This window comes from Vigna unguiculata, chromosome 1, assembly GCF_004118075.2.
Source record: "Vigna unguiculata cultivar IT97K-499-35 chromosome 1, ASM411807v1, whole genome shotgun sequence".
Classification (NCBI taxonomy): domain Eukaryota; kingdom Viridiplantae; phylum Streptophyta; class Magnoliopsida; order Fabales; family Fabaceae; genus Vigna; species Vigna unguiculata.
This window is the reverse complement of record NC_040279.1, coordinates 28,321,908-28,345,355: the sequence shown is the minus strand read 5'-3', so window position 1 is coordinate 28,345,355 and position 23,448 is coordinate 28,321,908. Positions and strand designations below refer to the sequence as shown.

The 23,448-nt window shown below is 30.8% G+C and overlaps 4 protein-coding genes across 4 annotated transcripts; 2 read left to right on the top strand and 2 right to left on the bottom strand.

Moving 5' to 3' along the window:
- Nucleotides 1-6,389: 6,389 nt before the first annotated feature.
- LOC114190759 (probable 2-oxoglutarate-dependent dioxygenase AOP1) lies at nt 6,390-7,847 on the bottom strand. The gene is made up of 3 exons (XM_028079811.1): nt 7,377-7,847; nt 6,919-7,243; nt 6,390-6,807 (listed from the first exon to the last, which is right to left on the bottom strand). Exons 1-3 carry the CDS (start codon nt 7,739-7,741, stop codon nt 6,565-6,567), a joined length of 933 nt encoding a protein of 310 aa, XP_027935612.1. The 5' UTR covers nt 7,742-7,847; the 3' UTR covers nt 6,390-6,564.
- A 534-nt stretch (nt 7,848-8,381) lies between these two features.
- On the top strand, nt 8,382-9,846 carry LOC114190674 (probable 2-oxoglutarate-dependent dioxygenase AOP1). The gene is made up of 3 exons (XM_028079686.1): nt 8,382-8,817; nt 8,906-9,233; nt 9,364-9,846. Exons 1-3 carry the CDS (start codon nt 8,444-8,446, stop codon nt 9,619-9,621), a joined length of 960 nt encoding a protein of 319 aa, XP_027935487.1. The 5' UTR covers nt 8,382-8,443; the 3' UTR covers nt 9,622-9,846.
- Nucleotides 9,847-13,451: 3,605 nt separating this feature from the next.
- LOC114193903 (probable 2-oxoglutarate-dependent dioxygenase AOP1) lies at nt 13,452-14,890 on the top strand. The gene is made up of 3 exons (XM_028083890.1): nt 13,452-13,882; nt 13,977-14,298; nt 14,469-14,890. The coding sequence occupies exons 1-3, from the start codon at nt 13,503-13,505 to the stop codon at nt 14,709-14,711; spliced, it is 945 nt and encodes a 314-aa protein (XP_027939691.1). The 5' UTR covers nt 13,452-13,502; the 3' UTR covers nt 14,712-14,890.
- A 4,992-nt stretch (nt 14,891-19,882) lies between these two features.
- Nucleotides 19,883-23,030, bottom strand: LOC114192617 (UDP-sulfoquinovose synthase, chloroplastic). Its single transcript, XM_028082399.1, has 3 exons — nt 22,833-23,030; nt 21,040-22,109; nt 19,883-20,542 (listed from the first exon to the last, which is right to left on the bottom strand). The coding sequence occupies exons 2-3, from the start codon at nt 22,069-22,071 to the stop codon at nt 20,141-20,143; spliced, it is 1,434 nt and encodes a 477-aa protein (XP_027938200.1). The 5' UTR covers nt 22,072-22,109; nt 22,833-23,030; the 3' UTR covers nt 19,883-20,140.
- Between the last annotated feature and the right edge of the window lie 418 nt (nt 23,031-23,448).

Genomic DNA, 23,448 nt, shown 5'->3' with positions numbered 1-23,448 from the left:
AGACAAACACCATGATAATGGGAAAGGTAGCTTCATCTTTTACTTTACAAAAGTTAGTTTTGTTAGGTGCCACAATACTTGGTTAGTGTTTCTAATCTCTAACTACCAATAACCCATCATCAAAGCATGCAAGATATTTTAGCATAACTCATGGTCCTTATTCATTCTCCCTCCTATTTTAATGTTCACCACAATTTTTCTTACTTTAGAAAACTAATCAATTAATATTCGTTACCAAGCTTTGATGAATAGTTTAATGAAAACAAATCATGTGATTAGGTTTGATAAGCCAACTAGATTATATTTTGTTCTAGTAAACCGTGTTAAGCATATTCTCTTATAGGAGCATTGCAGTATATTATATTTGGATGCTAAAGAATCTCAGTGATGAAGGCTTTTACAAATTCGTTTCTCTCCACCAAAAAAGACAAAACATTGTGGTTGGTTTGAGGTTCAAGGAATAACACGTGCATCGTAACATATGAATAACAAAACAGTTTAATTACTATGTTGGTAGAAATTTTTAAGCATATTCGTGGCATATTCGCATTATGTTCCAGAAGTATTATAACCCTGTTTCTGCGTCTGTTGTACGCCGTGAGTTTCGCCATGTTCGTTCTAACATGTTGAATTTTTTTCCTCTTCTTTCTGTGTATCATATGTCACTTTATTCAAACGTTGCAAACGTTGAATTTGAACATATGTGATGCACATTTTCAGCAGAGATGGCTAAAGAAAACTAATATTGACTCTTACATTATTAAACTCAATTCCACATATGTAGCATTTTGACTAACAAACTTTGACACATTCATCGCGTTTGTATGTACCCAATTTTCTAGATTCATCGTTTGGTTTTCTTTTCCTTTGGTCCAAGAAATCAAACATGTAAACCGTAATGAAGCTTAATCGAGTCCTCCAAGCAAGCCTAGAAAGAACTGAACAATTTTACAAGCTTCAATTTTTTCGACAACAACTTCATTAGCTTTCACGTTATGCAAAACCCAATTCTGTAATAATAAATTCCTCGAATTCTCATTCGGTAAAAAGGAGTGATGAAAAAGGGAGAAACCCTTGAAGGAGGCAGAGAAATGAAGAACATATAACACAAAGCTTTGATTTTTATTGATTTTTATTGACTGAACTGTTGTCTAGATCAGAGAATTGATCAAAGGGTAAATCTAAAAGCATAACAGAAAAGAGGGATTACAGTTTCCTAACAGAGACATGAAAAAGATCATTCAGTTTCCTTCCTCTTTTTTGATGCAGCATGATTCATTGGGTTGATCGCACTGATTCATTGGATGCATGAGTGGAATGATGTGGTGTGATACATGCAGCCAAATTTGATGGTGATGATGAAGAGAATTGAAGAAGAATTCAAGAAGAGTCTGAGGCATTTTGTTGTTGATCTTCTTCAATCACCAAAAGCAGCCAAGAAAGAGGGTCTGAGGCGAATTTGGAGACATTGTTGTGAACAGCAACAAGAGATTCTTTGTTTTGAGTGTAAACAAGAGCAGAAGTGGTCCTAGGTTGTTGTTGATGATGTTGTTGTTGGTGAGTGTGATCTTGAGGATTAGGGTTTTTGAGAGGAAGCACAGTGGTTTTGGGAGAAGCTTGTTGTGGTTGTGGACGAGGGTACAAGAGATCAGTGGGGAAGAAGTTGTATTGTTGAAGGCCAGCCATAGAAACAAGTGTTTGTGTTGATCCAAGAGAGAGAGAGAGAGAGAGAGAAAATGTAAGAGAAGAACTTATGAGTGAGTATCTATGTTTTTTAGAACAATTTGTTGGTTTAGATTTGGTATTTATAGAGAGAGTGATGTCAACATTTTTGTATTTGTGGCTTGGGAATCAAGGAGAGTTTTCTTGGAGAAGGTGTTAAAATAATTCTTCTTCTTTTTTTTGTTTTCTTGCCTAATGTTACTTTTCAGCGATGTTTACTATTATCACTTAATGTTGCTGTTTTTTTTTTCCTATGTAATTTGGATTTGTAAGTTTTGCTTTTTGTGATACTTCTGTGAAAAAAGTATATTATATTTAAATAGAAAAATGATTCAATTTAAGAATGAATGAAAATTGATAGTTGTTTTGCTTTTTTGCTTTTTATTAAATACATTTTGTCTTGTGATTACAAATAATTTAATGTAGTAACTCCTTTAGTATGCAAGTCTATTGCAAAGAGATAAAATAGTCACAATATTTTTTTTAGAGGGGTATTATGTTCTCACCATTTTTTTTCCCATGAATGTTTTAATTTTTTTTAAAAAAAACTAACAAATTAATCTCATGAAATTAAAGGGAAATAAATTAGAGAGAAACATACGCAATTCACTCATAAAAATAAAATGCATAATTCAGTCTAGAAACCACTTGCAGACAAAAAGCATCCATTATTTACATATATTTCCAAACTTCTAGAATTTAAAAAATAAAGTAAAACCAAAATTCAAAGACTACGCTTTGGTCAATAAGCGAGAAAAAAAAAATGAGTCAAACATTTTGATTCTAATTTTGATCAAGAGATTTATATTTCTTCCAATCAGATTAAAATATAAGTAAAAAGTAACAGAAAATTTGGGTGAAATTTGAAACAAGTATAAGTGTGTTACCCATATTTTAACATTAAGCATCTTAGAAGAGAATATGTGTATTTATATTTGGTTTCTATTCCGCCAAAAAACCGAATTTCTTTTCAGGTCAACGGTTTTTAGATGCGCAAAATTGTGGAATAGATGTAGCCAAGTACTCAGATTCAAGCCGTAACTCGCATTTTTCATTTTAATATTGTTCTCCAACCATAATAGTATTTAATGACAAAATAATTTTTTTTAACACTATAGTGTTTTTAAGAGAAAAACACACACACACACATATATATATATATATATATATATATATATATATTTCTTTTGTAAGAATATTTCTTATAAGAATAACTTCGACTATCTCTCCCAGTACTTAATATTTTTTAATATGCATGCATAAATTATGTATGTGGAAAAATTACAAAAAAAAAAGAATTTCAATAGTTGTAAGGGTAATTCTTAAAAAAATGCATATTCTTTTACTTTTTTAAATTTAATTTAATCTTTTTTATTTTTTTAAAACAATTTAATTTTTTTCATAATATTATGTCCGTACATACTTTGTTCTTAAAAAAATATCTTTCAAACTAGAGGTAATATATAAATTAATAAATTATACTTTTTCTTTCAAAATTATCATTACATATTCTATATTGTTTTAAAATGTCACATTTTTGTACAACATATAAATTCGAACTTTATCAAGTTTAGCTCATAAAGATGAGTTGCAATTTGAATTAATAATACTAGTCAAACCTAACATTTAGCTTTAAATATTAAAATGTAGTCAATTAATTTATTTCACCCATAATCTCAATCATCTATCAACTCAAATACATTTAACCTATAATCCGAATCACCTCTCAACCTTGATAATAACAAATTGTCACCACATGTTTGTTCATAAATTTGATGACTGCTTCTACCTTTGACATTTTGTTTTTAACTTTGGCTTTTTATAATGTCATTATTGGAATATATATATAGGATCATTGACTTAATAATGTGTTTAAAATATAGCAAATGAATGATGACCTAAAAACTCTCCAATAAGCATGCCTTGCTGTGTCATAATGCATGATTTGTGACTAATCACACAATCATATTTCTAATAAGAATTCAGAAAATAAACGAAGAAATCAAATGAGGTCATCCAACGCATGGGAAAGTTAAATTTACTTAGTATCATACAAAATTATAAGAATTTTTATTTACTCATTTTGGCGATCGTTAATAGCTTTTTTAATTAATTGTACTTTTTATCAATGAAGTTTGCCACTCACTGAATTTTAAATTTTGTAGATTGTACTAGAAAATTTTATGTTGGTCTGATTACATTAAATGATGAGGCAATTTCTTTTTTAGAATTTAAAAAAATAACGTCATTTTGTTATGATTTTGTAATTCTCAATGATCTCAAGCCACAATATTGTTTTATTGGGAAGTAAAGTACCGTGATAAATGTTGTTCTAAAATTTTAGAGTATTTTCGACATATCATAAGATAATTTAGATGAACTTCTTTTCTTTCATGTACGTTTCATATCACTTTTATTTTACACGTAAATAAAAAAAAAAAAAATTTTCTTAATTACAAACAATACTAGAATCCAATTCAATTCTAAGAGGAGAAGAGATTGAAAATGGTGAATCTAATACAAAGTCGGGAGTCAAAATTGTCTCATTAATATTAAGATGAATGATGATGATGATACACAAATATCCCATTTTCTATTCAACACTAACTAAATAACATTTTTACTTTAAAATATAAAATAATTTAAAATGAATGATGGGCAAGTGAAAAAAATATATTTTTTATTAGATGTTAGAAAGGGATATGAAGAATGAGAGATGTATATGAAAGGAGGAAAAAATGGTGTGAATAGAAACACGATGATTGTCAATTAGTAAAACCTTAGCGTGAAAGACAAAAAGTAGAAATGCAGTGGAGGGTGATGGGTGAAATCGAATCAGCACCGCGATGAATTTTGGGATCAACAAAGATTCCTGAATAAGTTATATGCATTCATGGGAGTGTCTTGTAATATTTTTGTATTTCTTTAGCCACTAATAGTTTGTCTTATGTTTATGCTGATTTAAACTTTTTACTATTTGTTTTACATGAGTTATATGTGATTGATGTGTAGGTTTAGAGTTGTAGGTCTTGTGTTGTGAGGAATCATTATTAAAATTGCTTATTACATATAGAATATATTTTAAATTTAATCAAACTATTGACTATGTGTATGCTAAAGCAATTATGATTGTGTGAGAGAGGAATACATTGTTTAGTGCGCCTAACAAATTTTGTACCACTTGTCCTTCTTCATTGTGGACCGCCAAGTGTCCCTTGGTTCCACCATGAGCCTCGCTTTGGATATTACATAATATTAAATGATAAAAGAATGGAAGAGACTGCTTGAATTCGAGAGAGAAATTTAGACATGTTAAAATCTAGTTCAACTCACGAGTCAATCTGGTTCATCATGAGTTCGAATCAGGTTGTATTGAGAAAAAAAATATTTTTTAAAAGTGGATTGAATTGATTCCAGCTCACTTAACCCACAGGTTAAACGGATTCGAAGTGGGTTGAAAGTGAGTTGACTCACTTAATTTACTAACATTTAAAAAAAATTGTTGTTATAATTATTTAGTACTTCTAATCATATAGGTTCATGTTATATACTTTGATACTTTAATATTTAACTATTATCTTTATAATAATATTTCGAGTATTAGGTGAACACTTGATTTCACTATTATAAAAAATAAATTAAGTCAATTTATTCTCATTGTAATGCAATAAATATATAAAATAAATTAAAAAAAAAATATTTGTAAGTGAACCAACCTACTAACCCATTAATCCATGATAAGTCGAGCTGAATTACAAAATTTCTTATTCAACAAAAATAGTGAGCTAAACTCTTTTTTAATTCAATCCGTGATGAACCCACTTGTTAGCGAGGTTAAGTCACTCTGACATACCTAAAGAAATCAATGCTTACTGGGGTTAGGGTAGTTTAAATTTTGTAAAAAGTTTTGAGGTGAACTCGAAAATAAGGGTGTCGGAATAGCGGGACCCTTTTTCATGAGTTAGGCCTTTGAATTTGAGATGGGCCAAGGTCTTCTTTTTTTTCTTTTTTAGGTGAGTGGATATGGACTTGGGGTTTCAAACCCAGTTCCGGGAATTAAAAAGAAAATGAAAAAGAAAAATGCTAAGGAAATAAAACATATGTATGGATTATTACTCTGTACAACTTATATTATTATATACATTTACTTGAAGCCATCTTCTCATTAAAGAGTGAGTTTTCCTTTTCTGACCATTTCCTAGATATTGATAATTAAGCTTATCAATTGATAATTAATGATTTTTTAACAGATGAAAATGTTTATATGATTTAAGATGATATAATAAAAATTAAAAGAAATGTATATTAGATTTCAAATAGGTATAACATTATAATCGCACAATATGATTCAACCTATTTATTGTTTATCATGCTATCAAAATTTTAGAAATTAATTTATACATAAATTAATGTTGAAAGTCTCATTTATTTATTTTTTCCTAAAGTTCTTACAGTGAAGTTTGTCAATGATGTAATCTCCTTCATCAACCCATACTGATAGGTGATCCCAAATTAAATTATTTATGCTTTCATAATTGTACTGTTGTATGTAATAGTTGTTAATATGAAATGCAAATGTATTTAAAGTTACACAATATGTATTTAATAATATGTATTTAAAGTTACAGAATATGTATTTACATAATTTTACATAATTTTAGAAACTATTTATCTTTTAAAGATTTATTTTGTTCCTTTATGTAGGTAAAGTTACACACACCATATTGCAGAAAAGAGGTTCATACACAGCAAACCATATTGCAAACCTTATGCAGATATTACAAACTTTCATGAAAATAAAGGGATTGCACAGAAGGAGCAGTTGCTACCATGGATAAAATCTCAAACTCCACAATAAACCTTGAGAGCATTTTTTATATTCTCAGAAGAGTGAAGAAACTTCATGAACTCACTCTGGACAAAGGGCTTGAAAAGCAAAGGGTGCTCCTCTGTCACAAGTTCATCTGGGGCCTTTATTACAAACCCTGCTTTTGGAACTGTGAACAATCCAATGCTCAACCTTCTTTCATTTCCAGTCATCATCACTCTGTGAATCGGTGTATGCACCCTCCCATTAGTCCATGCCTGCAACATATTTGTTAAAAATCTTGACTTAATCAAGAAATATTTGTTGTGTCACATTTTCTTATAAGATCATTTTGTAGCAGAGAAAGTGGAAGTGTGTATAGAAATTACATAAAATGTGTCCCCAGTGACAACAACGAAACTGTTTGATGTTGAGGGCTTGAATTTGATCCACTCTCCACTTTTGGTCTGTATCTCTAAACCATGAATTTGATTCTGACATAATATGGTGAATATGTTCTTATCAGTGTGCTCTGTTATTGCAACTTGTGGTTCATTAGTTTGAGGGGCTTTGTACTTGATAAGCCGTGCAAGGTAATACGTTGAGTTCATGTGCTCATCCAAATACTTTTCAACACCTAAACTCTCCAAACACATCTTCCTTATCATCTGATCCAACCTTGCCACTTTCTCACAGAAAAGTTGCAGATTTTTGCTGCCATGTCATTAACAATAAAAAGGGCTCAAAAGGGTATGGTAAAGATCTTTTCTTGTGTTCAAACATGAATGGTAAATGACAAGTGTGAGATGTGGTGTGTGTTAAATAAAGAATAGTTTCTTATGCGTACCTAAAACTTGGTTTTCCTTGTGGCCACAAGATCTTGATCAAGGTTTCCACTTTCTCATGAACATCAGCATCGTCAATTCCGATGCTCTCATAGAGATGAAGAGGACCAACATAACCACGATATGGCTTACTTGACACAGCTTTTTTCTTGGTTTCTAAAGGGAGATTGAATAGCTCATCCACTTCAACAAATATGGCTTTTCGAAAATGCTGAGGAACTTTATCGAACACGGCCTCGAAGCAACCATACTCTACCAGTGCTTTGTGAACTTGGGATTTCACCGATTCCCACTCTGCAACATTGGATTCCAAGTCCACTGTGGAGAAGTCAATAATTGGAAGCTTCACTTCTGTCTCAGATCCCATTTTTTTTCAACTGAATCCTCTTATTGTGTTAATTGATTTGAAAGGAGATACTTCGCATGAACTGAATTGTTTGAAGTTTCGTATGTTGTTTCAATAATTCATGCATAAATGCAATCTTCGAGCTACACTGTGACATTAAAAATACTAAAAATATTTTAAATTAGAAGTGATGTTATTTCAACCAATCACGTTACTTGTAATTCTATCAATATTTAGACAGAAATATAGATGACAGTAAAATAAATCAAAATAATATCATCTTAAAAAATGTTATCATTTGTTACGGAATAAGAAACTGGCTTGGAAACACATTTGGAACGGTAGTGGCTTGCACACTAAATCATTTAACTTGAAATTTACTAATTTACATGTGTGTTAGGTCTATTTGATTTATTTTTTAAATTTAATCTTGTCAAGAACTCATATAAAGGACAATTTTCTCTTGCAAAAAAGTCAAAGAATTGTTTTGATCTGAATAGAATAAATGGTGACGTTTATACGAAAATTTGTGGAAGATTTTAAGAATTAATTATGGTGGATTAAAGCCAATGTCCAAAGGTATAGAATGAATTTGCTGAGATCATTTTGACTGTGAAATTATACGGTGGTCCTGTATATGTAGTCAAATTATGCAAAACAAGCTTATACAAAATTGTTTTGAGCAAGAGCAGTGATATTGTTGTGTAGAGAGCATTGCACACGATGGGATCCCAAACAGAGTCTGAACTTCATGTGGTGGACTTCACTGATGCAACCATGGAGCCTGGCACCGATGCATGGTTCTCAGCCTGCACTCTTGTGAGGGAAGCACTTGAACAGAACGGTTGTTTTGTTGCACGATATGATAGAATTGGCAAAGAACTTTGTGATTCTGTGCTATGTGCAATGGAAGAGTTGTTTAGTCTCCCAGTGGAAACAAAAGCACAAAAAACCAGTGACAAACTTTTCCATGGCTACTTTGGACAAGTCCCATGGCTTCCCTTGTATGAATCTTTGGGCATTGATGATCCTCTCACCTTACAAGGCTGCCAAAAATTCGCCCACATAATGGGGTTGCAGGAGAATCATCGTTTCTGGTAGCTACACTTTTTCCTTTTGTTTATGATATATGATTATTGTGTGCAAAATTGGTCATGGTAGAAGTTCATTTGTCCAAATATACAGTGAAAGCATCAATGAGTATGCTAAGTTACTTGGTGAATTAGACCATATGGCTAAGAGGATGGTGTTCGAGAGCTATGGTGTGAAGATGCAAGGATGCAAGCGCATGATAGAATCAAGCGATTATCTGCTTCGATGCATGAAATATAGAACACCCGAGACGGGTGAAAAGGATTTGGGAATGCATTCTCACACAGACTTGACCATCGTATCCATAGTTCATCAGCTGAATAATCTGAATGGCTTGGAAATCAAGCTGAAGGATGGAGAATGGATTGGGGTTGATGCTTCTTTCTCTTTGTTTGTGGTTATGGCAGGTGACGCGTTCAATGTGAGTACACACATATACATAAACCCTAATTGTATATACCTATCACAGTACCATATTTTGTAAATAATTTGTGCTAGATTTTGTTTTGCATAATTATTTTACATTGGTGCATTATATTTTAATGGTGTAGGTGTGGAGTAATGGTAGAATAAGACCATGTGAACACAGAGTTACCATGAATGCAACGAAAACCAGATACTCTATGGGACTGTTTTCTTTTAGTGGTGATAAGATTATGCAGATACCAGATGAAGTAGTGAATGAGCAACATCCCTTGCGTTATAAATCAATATTCGACCATTATGAGTACCTTCGTTTCTATGACAAAGAGAAAATCAAAGACCCTTATTCTCGAATTGAAGCCTACTGTGGAATCTCATCCCTATAATAATATGATCGAAGATGGAAGTTTTCGTGCTTTTGTGAATATGAATAAGTTGGATTGCATGCATTGTTGCCTTTATGTGTGTTCCTTATGACACTGCTTTTTTGTTAATAATTTGTGAAACCACTATGGTAAATGATGCGATAATCTCTTATTCTTCATGTTTGATGAATTGTGGCACATGTATGAATTGAACGTACCGGTAATGTAATTCTTGTTTTATGGTTACAAATTGGGTTTTTTGATGTCTAATCATGGACAGAAATTTAGAGTTGTCAATTAGACCACTCTATAAGTCTTATGGACCACGATGAGCCTATAAATTCTTTTTAAACATGAAAAAGTATTAATTTTTTTTAAATATATTATTGGACATATAAGCAACAATCAATATGAAAACCAAAACTTGACCTTCGGCTAGGCCCGCTTGTCTCGAACTTCGGTCTGGGTCCGCTTGTCTTGACCTTCATCTTGGGTCAGTCTGTCTTGACCTTCATCTTGGATCAATCTGTCTTGACCTTCGGCCCAAGCTTGCCGACCTTCGATTGGGAACGACCTGTCTCAACCTTCTCGAGTAGACCCTCACGACCTCCAGTCCAAGCATGCTCGCCTCGACCTTCGGCCTAGGACGACCTTCGGCCTAGGACGACCTTCATGTAAGACCAGCTCGTCTTGACCTTCATCACAAACCTATCCATCTCGACCTTCATCCTGATATACTCGTTTTGGTCTTCAACCTGAAACTATCGTCTCGAGCTTCAGTTCGGGTAAGCTCGTCTCGAGCTTCAATTTGGGATGCGTTTCAACTTTCAGATTGGGCCTACCTATCTCTGCCTTCAACCATGGTCTACCCATCTTGGCTTTCGCCCTAGGATGATCCATCTCAAAATTTGGTTTGAATTGACCCATTTCGACCTTCGACCCAGGATAGACCATCTCGACTTTGACATGGGCGATCCATCTCGACCTTCGGCCCAGAACGACACATCTCACTTCAATTCATGCTAACTCGTCTCGGCCTTCACCAATGTTGGCTCGTATACAATTCCAAACATGAAAAGAAAGGTTTCTGATACTACCCAACACCATAGACAACCGCCTAGTGCCATTTAACCAAAGGCACCACTAGAAGGTTCCCGCAAACACTAACCAAATAGTGTCAGTGCCACTTTCTCGCCCAACAAGCCCAGGGCTCACCCAATGAAACCACCACTAGAGCTCCCAATATTTAAACCGAAGAACCCTCGGTAACCGGCACTACGACCCTGCAAGGCACTACTGTAGCACTCATTGGCCCTATATTTATGTCTTAACTATCAGAGCTTTCATTCCAGATCAGATTAGTCAAGATGTTGGTACGTTAGGTATTACAGGGAAAGGTCGTAAGCAGCAAACTTGTCCAACAACAAATATGATCACTGATCAGCAGAGACTCATATAGATGAATAAAAAACATATGCAAGTGAAGGAGACTCACAAGCAAAGAAAAAACATACTGAACCGAGAACAATGGCAGAAAATCAACTTACTCAATTAAAGAAATTGATTGTAGAACTCGATGCTCAAATCACATATAATATTTGATCATTAAATTTAAATAAATGAGTGAGAAGATAAAAAACTCGTAAAGAAGACAAAGAAGTCTAAAAAAATAATTTCTAAAAAGATAGTAATTTTATATAAAGTGAAATTCAACTATTAAAAATCTTTATATAATTTAAATATTTTATAATTAAAATATTGAAGTGGTTTCAGTCCATTACCTATATGTTTGACTAACTTGTTTTATCATCTTAACAAAAATTTTAGGAGTCAGAAACATAATTATAAAACTTCTACTTACTTGAAAAAGATGTGATGAGGACTAAGACTCTCTAGATAGATTAGACTTTTTGAAGAATATGTATAAACTTTTTCCTTGTATAATGTATAATTTCTTGTGAGTTCTCTTAATTTTTATCTATGGATTTGTATTGTTAAAACTTCATTTTAAATACTAATAATTTTACTATAATATTTTAAAAAGTTATAAAGTCACATTTTATTGAGCTTTATGTGTTTATTTTATAGTTTTTATTTAGTTAATGCAGCCAAGAAGTTCTATTGTAGATCCATTGTTTCAGTATAAGTGTATTAGTTTTCACAGCAACAATGTGGTGCATCATTCAAAATAATATATTTGGTGCAAAACAATTTTGTTAAAAATAAATATACATCAAGATGTTGTTAGATATATGGTAGAGTAGGTGACAACAAACTGTACAAATGAAAATAATCACATAATTGGGACCACAAAATGAAACACAGTGTGAATTCATTATATTTAACATATATGGCTGACATAATAAAACAATATATATATATATATATATATATATATATATATATATAATATTCATCGATCAATAACTATAGCAGTACTTAACTAATAGTTAATTAATTAATCTATCTATGAACTTTATATAGAATACAATAAAGAAGAAGATAAAAGCTGCCAAATTGTGGGGACCTAATTGTTTTTCTAATAATTCATGAGTAATTATACATAGCAGTATGTTTGTATACTATAATGGTACATGGCCTTATCAGGACAAAGCAAAATAGAAACTAACTTTTTTTGTAATTAATCTGATCCAGAAAACAAATAAAACCGTAGTTAATAATGTCCAATATATTTATTTGAAAAATCATCTCTATTGTCCTGTTCTTATTTGAATCTTGTGTTTGGATTATTACACGTTATTTTCTTCCAACTTATATAATGTATTATTGGGTATATACTTGAAGCATTTTTATTTGGATAGGAATATCCTTGGCACTGTTGCACTATAATAAGCAAACATACAAAAAAATAAGGATTTTTTTTTTGTTTTACATCCATTAAAATGATAGGTTTGATGTGAATTGAAACAAATAATTCTAAGAAAATATGAAAGAAACGAGAGTGGTCCTTATAAGCTGTTTGGAATTAGAGGACCAACTGTATATACACGAAGATAATCACCTAAATTCGGGACCAGAAAATGAAACAAATTATTGTAAATTATTTTTTAACATTTTTTTTTGTCAAAATGAAACAAGACAATATATATATATATATATATATATATATATATATATATATATATATATATTTTTTTTTTTTTTTTTTGCTTAGATCAATAAATATGCATAAAAAGATAAATATGCACAACTTGCAGGGGGCTAAACTGTTTTAGTTTCTATCAATTGATCAACAAGTATTTATATATTAATGTAAGATCATGATTGGACATTTTTTTTAGAGTATTTTAAAAAAATTAAGAAAAACGAAATATTTTTTTAAAATTAAAATTTACTTATGAGTAAATTAAAAAGTAAAAATTTCAAGTAATATAAAAATGCCACAAATTAACTTATAAATAAATTAATTTTTAGTTATAAATGTTCTTTTTTATTTTTTCTCATAATAACTTTTGTAGAAAAGTTTGTCCATATATAACCAAATCATATAAACAACGTCTTCACTGTAGAAAAATTATTGACTTCACTGATGCAATCATACAACATGGCATGGTCTTTATTATGTTTTTTGAAATTCTTTTATTGAATAAACATAAAATTATTTTACAGCATATAATTTTATATATAAGAACAAATTAGATTGAAACTCACTTTCTAATTTCTAACGTGATATTACAATATATAATCTTGCCATAGCCCACTTGAGATTCAACAAGATTAAATAAATGTTATGAATATGTGTAAGTTTTTCAATCAATAAAAAAATTTATCTCAAAGTGAAGTATTATTGGGTGTTCTATTCCTAAATAACATATTTCAAATCAAACATAAATACATAGATGTTTTAGTTCCAAAATCCAAACAAATTGGTAAGGATTACGATGGGATCAGAAACAGAGAACAGAAAATCTCTACCTATGATCGATTTCAACGATGAAAACCTGAAACCCGGTACTCAAACATGGGTTTCCACTTGTGATGCTGTGAGGGTTGCCTTAGAGGATCACGGTGGATTCCTAGCACACTACGATAAGGTTGATCCATTGCTCAATCACTCTGTCTTCTCTGCAATGAAACAACTCTTTGACCTTCCATTACAAACAAAAATGCAGCACACCACTGATAAACCTATATATAGTTACGCAGGACAACGCCCTGATATTCCTCTGTATGAATCCATGGCCATCGATAACCCGTTGAATGCTAAAAGTTGTCACAACTACACAACCATTATGTGGCCACAAGGGAATCACCAATTCAGGTAATTAACTAATTAACCCTTTTCCAATTTTACTGATGAACTTGTGAACAAACTTTGAGTTGTTTATCGAACATTTTCCTTTTGTTTTATTTAGTGAAAGTGTGAATTCCTATGCAAAGAAAGTTGCAGAACTGGATTACACTGTTAAGAGAATGGTGTTTGGGAGCTATGGATTGGAGAATGAGAAATGTGAGCGTTTGCTTGAATCAACAGATTATGTTCTGAGATGCTACAAATATAGAACACCTGAGATCGGTGAGACCAATTTAGGGGTGCGTGCTCATACAGATTCTGGTTTTCTTACAATATTGAATCAGAGGTTAAATGGCTTAGAAGTTCAGTTGAAGAATGGAGAGTGGTTCCAGGTTGATGCCTCACCCTCCATCTTTGTTGTCTTGGCTGGTGATGCATTTATGGTAATGTACTTTTTTTTATCTTTGATTAATAATATGAAAACTTTCACAAAAAATATTCTGCAATGATAAACTTTACTTATGAAAATCTTTACATAGTCAACTAAGGTTGTTGTTGTTGTGCAATAGATATCATTGAATAATTTTCTTCCATTAAAACTCTGATTTTGCAGGTATGGAGCAATGACAGAATATGTGGTTGTGTACACAGAGTATTCATGAATACAGAGGTAGAGAGATACAGTTTGGGGCTGCTTTCATATGCTGGAAAAGTGATGGAACCAGAGGAAAAATTAGTGGATGAAGAACACCCTCTTCGTTATAAACCATTCGACCATTATGGATACCTTCGTTTCTTCCTTACAGAAGAAGCTGTGAAAGCTGCTTCTAGGATCAAGGCATACTGTGGTATTTGAGTGCACATAATATGTAGAAAGTGAAGTCTTATGATATGAATATATCAAATTTTTAAATGTTTATTTGGTGACTACTTTCTGTAGTTATGTGTTTGTAAAATAAAATCTAAATTTTAGAGTTTCTACTTATGTATTATGTACAAGGGGGTTTGTCTTTGTGTAATATATTTGTTGTTAAATCTTTTGGTAAGTGCACTAAATTATACAAATAATAAAATAAAAAGTTAAAAAATGTTTGTTCAAAAGATTTACGTTTGTTAACTAATTATGATTATTTACTAATTCAAGTTGTTAATAAAAACATTGAATGATACAAATATTTGACAGATATGAAATCAAGTTAAAGGCATGTAAATGTTAAAGTTATAAAGTGATATGGAAAAAGTTTCACTAGCGTTTAATTTCATGAATCAAACTCTGCAAAAAAAATCTACTCAATATATCTCTATCATACTCAAACATTCACATTATAAGCATATCACTCCTAATTCCTCAGAGACAATAAGAGTGAAATGAATTAATTTATTTTTTTATAATAGTTAAATCAAAGTGTTCACCTAATTCTTGAAATATTATTATAAAGATAATAATTAAAGATTAAAGTATCTATATACATATATATATATATATATATATATATAACTTGACAAAGAAATTAATTAAATATTCAAACTATTCAGATATTATTGAGTAATATTCTAGTATTTAAAAATATGAAATTGTGAATCTATATAGTTAGAAATAGTAAATAATTATAATAAAAAAAATTTAAAATTGTAAAAAAATGTTGGTGGATTAAGTAGGTCAATCCACTTTCAACCCGACTTGAACCCGTTTAACTTGTAGGTTAAGTGAGTCGGATTCAAATCAACCTACTTTTGAAAAAATTGAATTTTTCTCAACCTAACCTGACTCGAACCCATGGTGAGCCAAATTGGTCCACGGGTTGAAACCCAATTTGACATCTCTACTCCTACATGTTTAGAACTCAAAAGGGGATCAAAATGGTGAAATGGATGAAGGGAGATGAAGATTCTGAGCCCTAGAAGTGCCTCTGCCCGTGTGTTGGCCTCCATTTCATTCCCACAATCAAAAGATCCTCATTTCATTTAACTTTCGATATTTTTATCCACTCCCGAAAAGTGTTTTCTCACTATGCGAGAGATTACTTTTGTTTCACATCTAATTGCTTTGTGTCGCTATTGTTAGGTAAGTGTTTGGCATTCTCACTGAAGGAGGATGGTAAAGTGGCTGAATGAGAAGGTCCTGACAAACGACTCTTTATTTTTCTCTAATCTTCCATTTTCCTACAAAATAATCTCACAGAAAGAAAGTTATATTTTATCTTGAGACAAAACATTCAAAATATTATATATTTTCATGGGAATAACACAAAAACGCATGAAATGAAAAAAAAAAGGTTTTTAATAAGCATGAATAATAGATAATTATCATGCTTATCATTCGTTAAATTACTTAATGAATAAAAAGGTATCTATGGAAATGGTATACTTTTCTTTAGTTTTCTAATTAATTAATGAATTTTAAGGTTTGAATATTGAGTTAATAAAAAGCTGCAAATTACTAATTAAACCAAAAAAAAAAATTGTTTGTGCAAGAAAATAATAACTAATAATAGTTTTTCATGGAGAAGCCAAGGGAGATTCAACATCTATGGATCATGAACAAGTTTTTAGTATGTGTTTATCTCATATTATTCATCTTACTTATTTATATTCAATATAAAATATATAACTCACCTAAATTCCTAACGATCATCACTATTAGAAGTAGTAGATAATTATAATAAAAAGTGTGAAAAATGAAAAACAGCTAATAAAGGGTTGTTGGTGTTAGGTTGTGGATCAACCCACTTTCAACTCCGATTTGAACTCATTTAATCTACAGGTTAAGTGAGTGCAGTACAATTTAACTCATTTAAAAAAAGAAAACTAATTTTTTTTAATTCAACTCAACTCAAATCTGTAATAAATTAGGTTGTAGAATTCATTTTGACATCTCCAACTATTCAACACCAAACAAAAACATTAATCTATAACTATCAAAAATAGATCTCGCTAAGCTTCAAATAGAAACATCGGACACCACAACTATGTCAAAATGCTTATGAAAACATAAAAACGCTTTGGTATAACGTAACACATATATAAACTAAGAAATCGTATATAAGATGTTAGTGTGAGGTCGTGTATCATGAGTTTTATTTATTTTTAGAAAAATGATATATATTAAGATTAAATAACTAAAAAACCTTATATTGAAGGGTTGTCAACTAAATAAATAGAAATATAATTGTAATATCAATCATGAAATGTTTAATAAACCTTAAAACAGGACAAGTGTCACCTATAAGTATAAATTACTTGGGCGTTATGTTTTCTCATTATGTAAGTAGATCATCACATGAAAAAATAAAAATCATTTTTTTAACTAAGATCTTCGTACACACAGATTCAGTTTCTTTAAATAAGATTATCGAGAGATATCATCCTTAATTTAACTAAAGAAGAATATTATCATTTTGTTACGGAATAAGAAACATAAGAAACGGGCTTGGAGAACAAATTGGCGTGGTGGTGGTTTGCATAATATAATTTCACTCAATCATTTAACTTTGAGATTTACTTTTTTCTTTTACATGTGTTAGGTGCACTTTTGATTTATTTTTTAAATCTTGTCAAGAACTTATAAACGACAATTCTCTCTTGCAAAAAAAATGGTCAAATCATTTGTTTTAATCTGAATAGAATAAATGGTGACGTTTATATGAAAATTTATGGAAGATTATAATAATTAATTATCATGGATTAAAGCCAATGTCCAAAGGTATAGAATGGATTTGCTGAGATCACGAGTGGGAAATTATAAAATGGTCCTGAAATATATATATATATATATATATATATATATATATATATATATATATATATAATTAGATGTCTCTTAATTATTGAACAAATTAATTTGTAAATAAATAAATTTTTAGTTATGAATATTCATTTTTATTTTTTCATAAAAAAATTTATAGAAAAGTTTGTCCAAATATAACCTAGTCATATAAGAAATTTAGGATGAGAAAAAGGACATTCCAAATAATAAATTTATAAATGTACATTTAGGTCATTTGTAGTGAATTATAAAATATAGGATCATAATGATATTAGTGTTCCATATTATATTCTAATGAGTTGTTAAATGATAACGATAAGAATATACATGCATAGCCCTCATCTTAAACTAAATTTTATCATCCTTTTCTTTTTTATTCGTCGAATTTTTTATCCTCACTAGAGGACATGTAAGAATTAATTAATTTTCTGATACGATTTGAAAAGAAAATAATATTTTACATGAAGATGAACCAAGACACCCAGTGGTAGTCCTACTGTCAATTGGGGCATAAGGAAATAATGAACAATAAAATTGAATACTTGGGAATTCATATACGTAATCTTTGTATTATTACCTGCATTAAGTTTGACTTAAACTTATTTGTTTTCATGTTTTATTTTACTCTTTCAATTTTTTTAGTTGTATAAATTTTAGTGTTTGAATTTTATACTTAAAAACTGTCTACTTTATTTTTTTATATTTTTTATCTTTGTAATTTTTTTATTTAAATCTCTTTTAGCTTTTCTCATCTAAATTTATAGATATTAAAAATGATAAGAAATAAAATGAATAATAGTAATAGTAATAAAATAATAATAATATAAATAATATAAATAATAATATAAATAATAGTAATAATATTAATAATATAGGCAATAATAATAATAATAAAGTTTTATAATTTTTTTTATTCATTGATTTTGAACCGATTCAAACCAATTCGGTCTTTCGAGGTATTATCCGATTTGGAGTAAAGTGAAATTTCATCACGGTTTTGTCTTTAAAAAGTGCATCGTCAGATAGTAGAAGGAGGAAATAATATTTAAACTGTACTTGACATCGACTCCTAAGCGATGTGTGACTTATTGATGTACCAAAACATGTTTTATTTTTATTAAAATACATTATTTTATTATCTCCTCTTTACAGTTTACATTTTTATAAAAAGTATTTAAATTTAAGTTATTACTTATTTTTATTTATACAAATGATCAGTATTTTTTTAGACTTAATTAATACCAAATTCATTTTAATTTAATATAATTTGATCAATTTTAGTTTTTTTTTTACTTTAAATAATAATTCATATTTTATTCTAACGTAATTTAAAATAAGTAAAATTTATTTTAATGATCAAAATTAAAATGATAATCTTTTATTTTTATTACTTAAAATAATTTTTTAATTTATCAAATCAATCACTCATTTTTATAAACTTTCATAAACATGCTCGACAGAAAAAACTTGAAATTGAGTAGAAGAAGAATTAAGACTAGAGATTAAATGCTGATAAAAAAAAAAAAGACTAGAGATTAAATTATATATTTAGGGAATTTTAGTGCTTTTTTTTTTTACCGTTACAATGGGTGCACGAAACAAAAGCCATGGATAACTTTTGCTTAAAAATAAGGTGTGATTTATTATTACTTAAGTTTGGTATCTACATTTTCGTTTTTTAAAACTATCCAGAATTGTTATTTCTTTAACATGAAAGTATTTAAATAACTGCACATACTCTTTAAAAGACACTCTTTTAAACTTTTATTTAACCAAATCATTCTCTATTGTATTTTTTTAACCAAAGAAAAATTAAATAAAAAAATAATATTATCCAGTATCTTATAAATGCTGTCTACAAAAGACAATTAATTATTACCACAAAAATTTACATTAACTTATGACTTATTTAAATATGATATTATGAAATACAAATACACATTCACGACAATGTGTTTTGCTAGTTAAAAAAATTATGATTTTGAACACGTATTTTGACTATTTAGAAAAACATGAACCACTGGCATCAATCCATATTAGTTTCTCTGTACTCATAAATTTACAGGGTGAGTATATCTAGTTAAATATTTATAATTTCTTATATTTGAACTTGCCCTTTCCATCTGTTGCATTCTTTAAATTAAACTGACCATATCTCAAATAAAATTGCTTTCCAAAGACCGGAATGTCTTCATATTACTTCAAAGGTTAGTAAATGCCACTTAATCAACACTTGGATGCACTTCAATATTCCATTAATATGCTAAAAATATAAAATTATCATTATTTATTCATTGAAAAAAAAAAAAAAGGAAACAGTACCTACATTCGAATATGGATATTGTGGAACAGTTGAACCATGAAAATGTGTTCTACATAAAGAGGGTATGAGCTATAAAGGTTTCACAGAAATCATATAGTACAAAAATTTAGTATTCACGGCAATGCAGCATAACATAACCTAACACATCATGCAGGATATACAATTATGCCTGCAGCCATGTACTAACCCCATCTTCTTAGGTTGTAACAGTTTTTGTTTTGACCCCAATCTTTTTCCAAGACACACTAGGCATAATTTGTTTTGTGTCAACACGGTCCTTGTACTGAACAGCAAAGTTCAGCAATGAATCAAGGAGAGAATCTGAAAGAAAGTGCGGTTTCAGTCCCAGATCAACAAGTTTAGTGTTCTTGCAATTGTAGTAATGCTCTTCTGCTTCAACTCTTGGATTAGGCACATGGATAGTTTTCACATCAAGGCCTAGCTTCTCACCAGCTTTGGTAACAAGATTGGCAAGCTGATTGACTGAAAACTGCTCAGTGAATTGGTTGAAGACTCGGAACTCCCCTGGTTTCGCAGGGTTTGCAATGGCAAGCTCAACACATTGAACTGTATCTCTTATGTCAAGGAAGCCTCTAGTCTGAAATATGTGTATTACAAAATACAGACAAAAAATTAGTATCAGGGAATTCAGAAGTTCTCCTACAGACAGATGATCAGAAGTGTAAGAAAATAGAGCAACAGAAGAATCAAATCGTGTTGTTAAAATCTCAGCAGAACAAGGTGCAAAAGGCAGATGAAATCAACATTAGTTCTGTATAATATTGGCAAACACTATTCACGGTTATTATCAATGAGTCTCAAATATCTAGATTTTGTTGCAAAATGCACTACTTGAGGTTACCAAGAACCAAAAGGCAGGACTTGTTTAATACAGTTACCCTTAAGTTTCAAAGAAAAATGTGGAGCTCCATCGATGCTCTTTGATTCTTCTCAGTGGTCTAATAGACAATACATTATACATATAATATAAACATGCCCCAGTTGAAATATTGTCAAATCCTTTCCATAACAATCATCAAAAGTCACTCTTCTGCGTATCAATAACAAATAAATAAAATAATGAGGGTATGTTACCTGGCCTCCTTTACCATACACAGTCAGAGGATGACCAACAGCAGCCTGAACACAGAACCGATTCAATGCAGTTCCAAATATTCCATCATAATCAAACCTGTTATACAGCTCTTCATGCAGTGCAGTCTCATCTGTCCTTACCCCATACACCACTCCTTGATTCAAGTCAGTTGCTCGAATGCCCCAAGCTTTGCAAGTGAAAGCTATGTTATGTGAATCATGTACCTTGCTTAGATGATAGAATGAGCTCGCTTGTTTGGGATATGGCAACGTGTCTGTCCTTCCATTGTGAGTAATGGTAATATAACCTTCCTCAATATCAATATTTGGGGTACCATATTCACCCATGGTCCCAAGCTTAACTAGATGACACTGCTCTCTGAACTCTTTTATGGCAAAGAGCACATTCAATGTCCCAACAACGTTGTTTTGCTGGGTATACACAGCTCTTGACCGATCTATCATAGAGTAAGGAGCAGACCGTTGTTCCCCAAAGTGGACCACAGCATCAGGTTCAAACGTCTTGAAGGTTTCAGATAAGAACTCAAAATCACATATGTCTCCAATATAGAGCTCAATATTTTTTCCAGTGAGAGATTTCCAACAGTGAAGACGATTCTGGATGGAGGAAATTGGTGTTAGAGACTCCAGTCCAAGCTGGTGATCAAAAAGGCGTCGCACAAGGTTGTCAACAATGGAAACCTCATAACCCTTGTTTGAAAGGTGGAGAGCAGTTGCCCAACCACAGTATCCATCTCCACCAATGACCATGACTCTCTGTGGTTTAAAAGGGTTACCAGAACTAGTTTGAACTGGGGTTTCCTGGTTAGTTGAAACTGCAGCAGCATGTACTACTAGAGAATGTTTTCTTAGCTTCTGTTCTTGCAAGAAAAACCCTCTAGATGAAGGTTTAGGATTATTGCAAGAAACCGTCATAGAAAATGGTGTCGAGCATTGCTTAAAAGGTTTTAAGTAAGGTTTATTTCTAGAGCAGATAGTCAAGGAGTAAGAGGATGATAGCAATTGAGCCATCTCAATCAGAGGATCCTCTAACTACTTTCAGCACACTCCTGAAACAAGAATTAAAACCCCATCACTTGCATTTCACTTTGAACAATACTAAAATACTTACTTCATCAAGCAAGTAATAATTATTCAAGGACTAATCAACATTATTTCCAACATTGCGAATCAAAAGCAAGTAACCAAGATTGAATACTTGTAATACCAGGAGCATAAATCAATACAAAATAAATCTCACAAATAAAAATCTACAAAAGGAAAGGAATAAACCCACTCAGAGAAATGGAAAATAAGCGTATGCATAAATTATTTTAGTTAAGAGTTCAAATCGCTCATACTTCATGACCTTACAATATTGAACACCATATTCCCAAAACCCTGTCTGGTTTTATAATCTTTTGCAAAAGAGGATAAAAATGATTGCCGTTAATAAAAATCCGTTCATTTGCCTTGCACTTTGGTTTATAACAAAGCACACAGTTCCTCAAGCAAGTAATTATAATTCACGGCGTCATTGACCCAATTTCAAGCTTTTGTGGATCAGAAGAGTGTAACAAGAGAAACAGCAAAAATTCTGAATTTCACAAGCAGGCATCATCACAATACGAAACAGGGTAAATTAGTTGGGTGTCAGTAGCAAATTACTTCAAAGTGCACTTCAAGTAGTCACCTTTCATGGCCACATCAAAATGTATAAAGATGGAAACACAAGATAACACCCATGCAATAAAAATGGAAATTGAAAAATGGTAAGTGATTGATTTGATTACCTTGAAAGAACTCGAAATCAGTGTAAAATGAAGAGGAACTCAGAAGAGTGAAGTGGATAAGGGTAAAAACCGCTGTCTCTGCAACTACAGTGTTTGGGTTTGGGAATCAAAATGGGTGAGGAGGAATATCCCTTTCTTTCCTTTCTGAGAGTCCCTAGCTACAGGGTTTTATGCCCTTCATCAAAACCCCGTTTTAGATCTTATCTTATAAATTTTAGACCAAAATAAACATAATTCGAATTTTTATGCTCAAATTAGTGTTTTAGTAGGAAAAAAAAATACATGATGTAAAATTAACTATCAATTGTACTAATCTAATGAGTTCAATTAGTTATAATTATTAACACAACATATAAGTTATGGAAACACATCGGTAATTTTGATTTAATTAAAGTTTGAAATAAACTAAGGTCAACTATATAATTATATAAATCTATAAGTAGATCTCTAGTATTTGCCTTGAATCGAAACCTTGGTCACATAATATATATATATATATATATATATATATATATATATATATATATATATATATATATATATATATATATATATATATATATATATATATATATATATATATATCATCACATAATATCGTAAATAAAACAACACT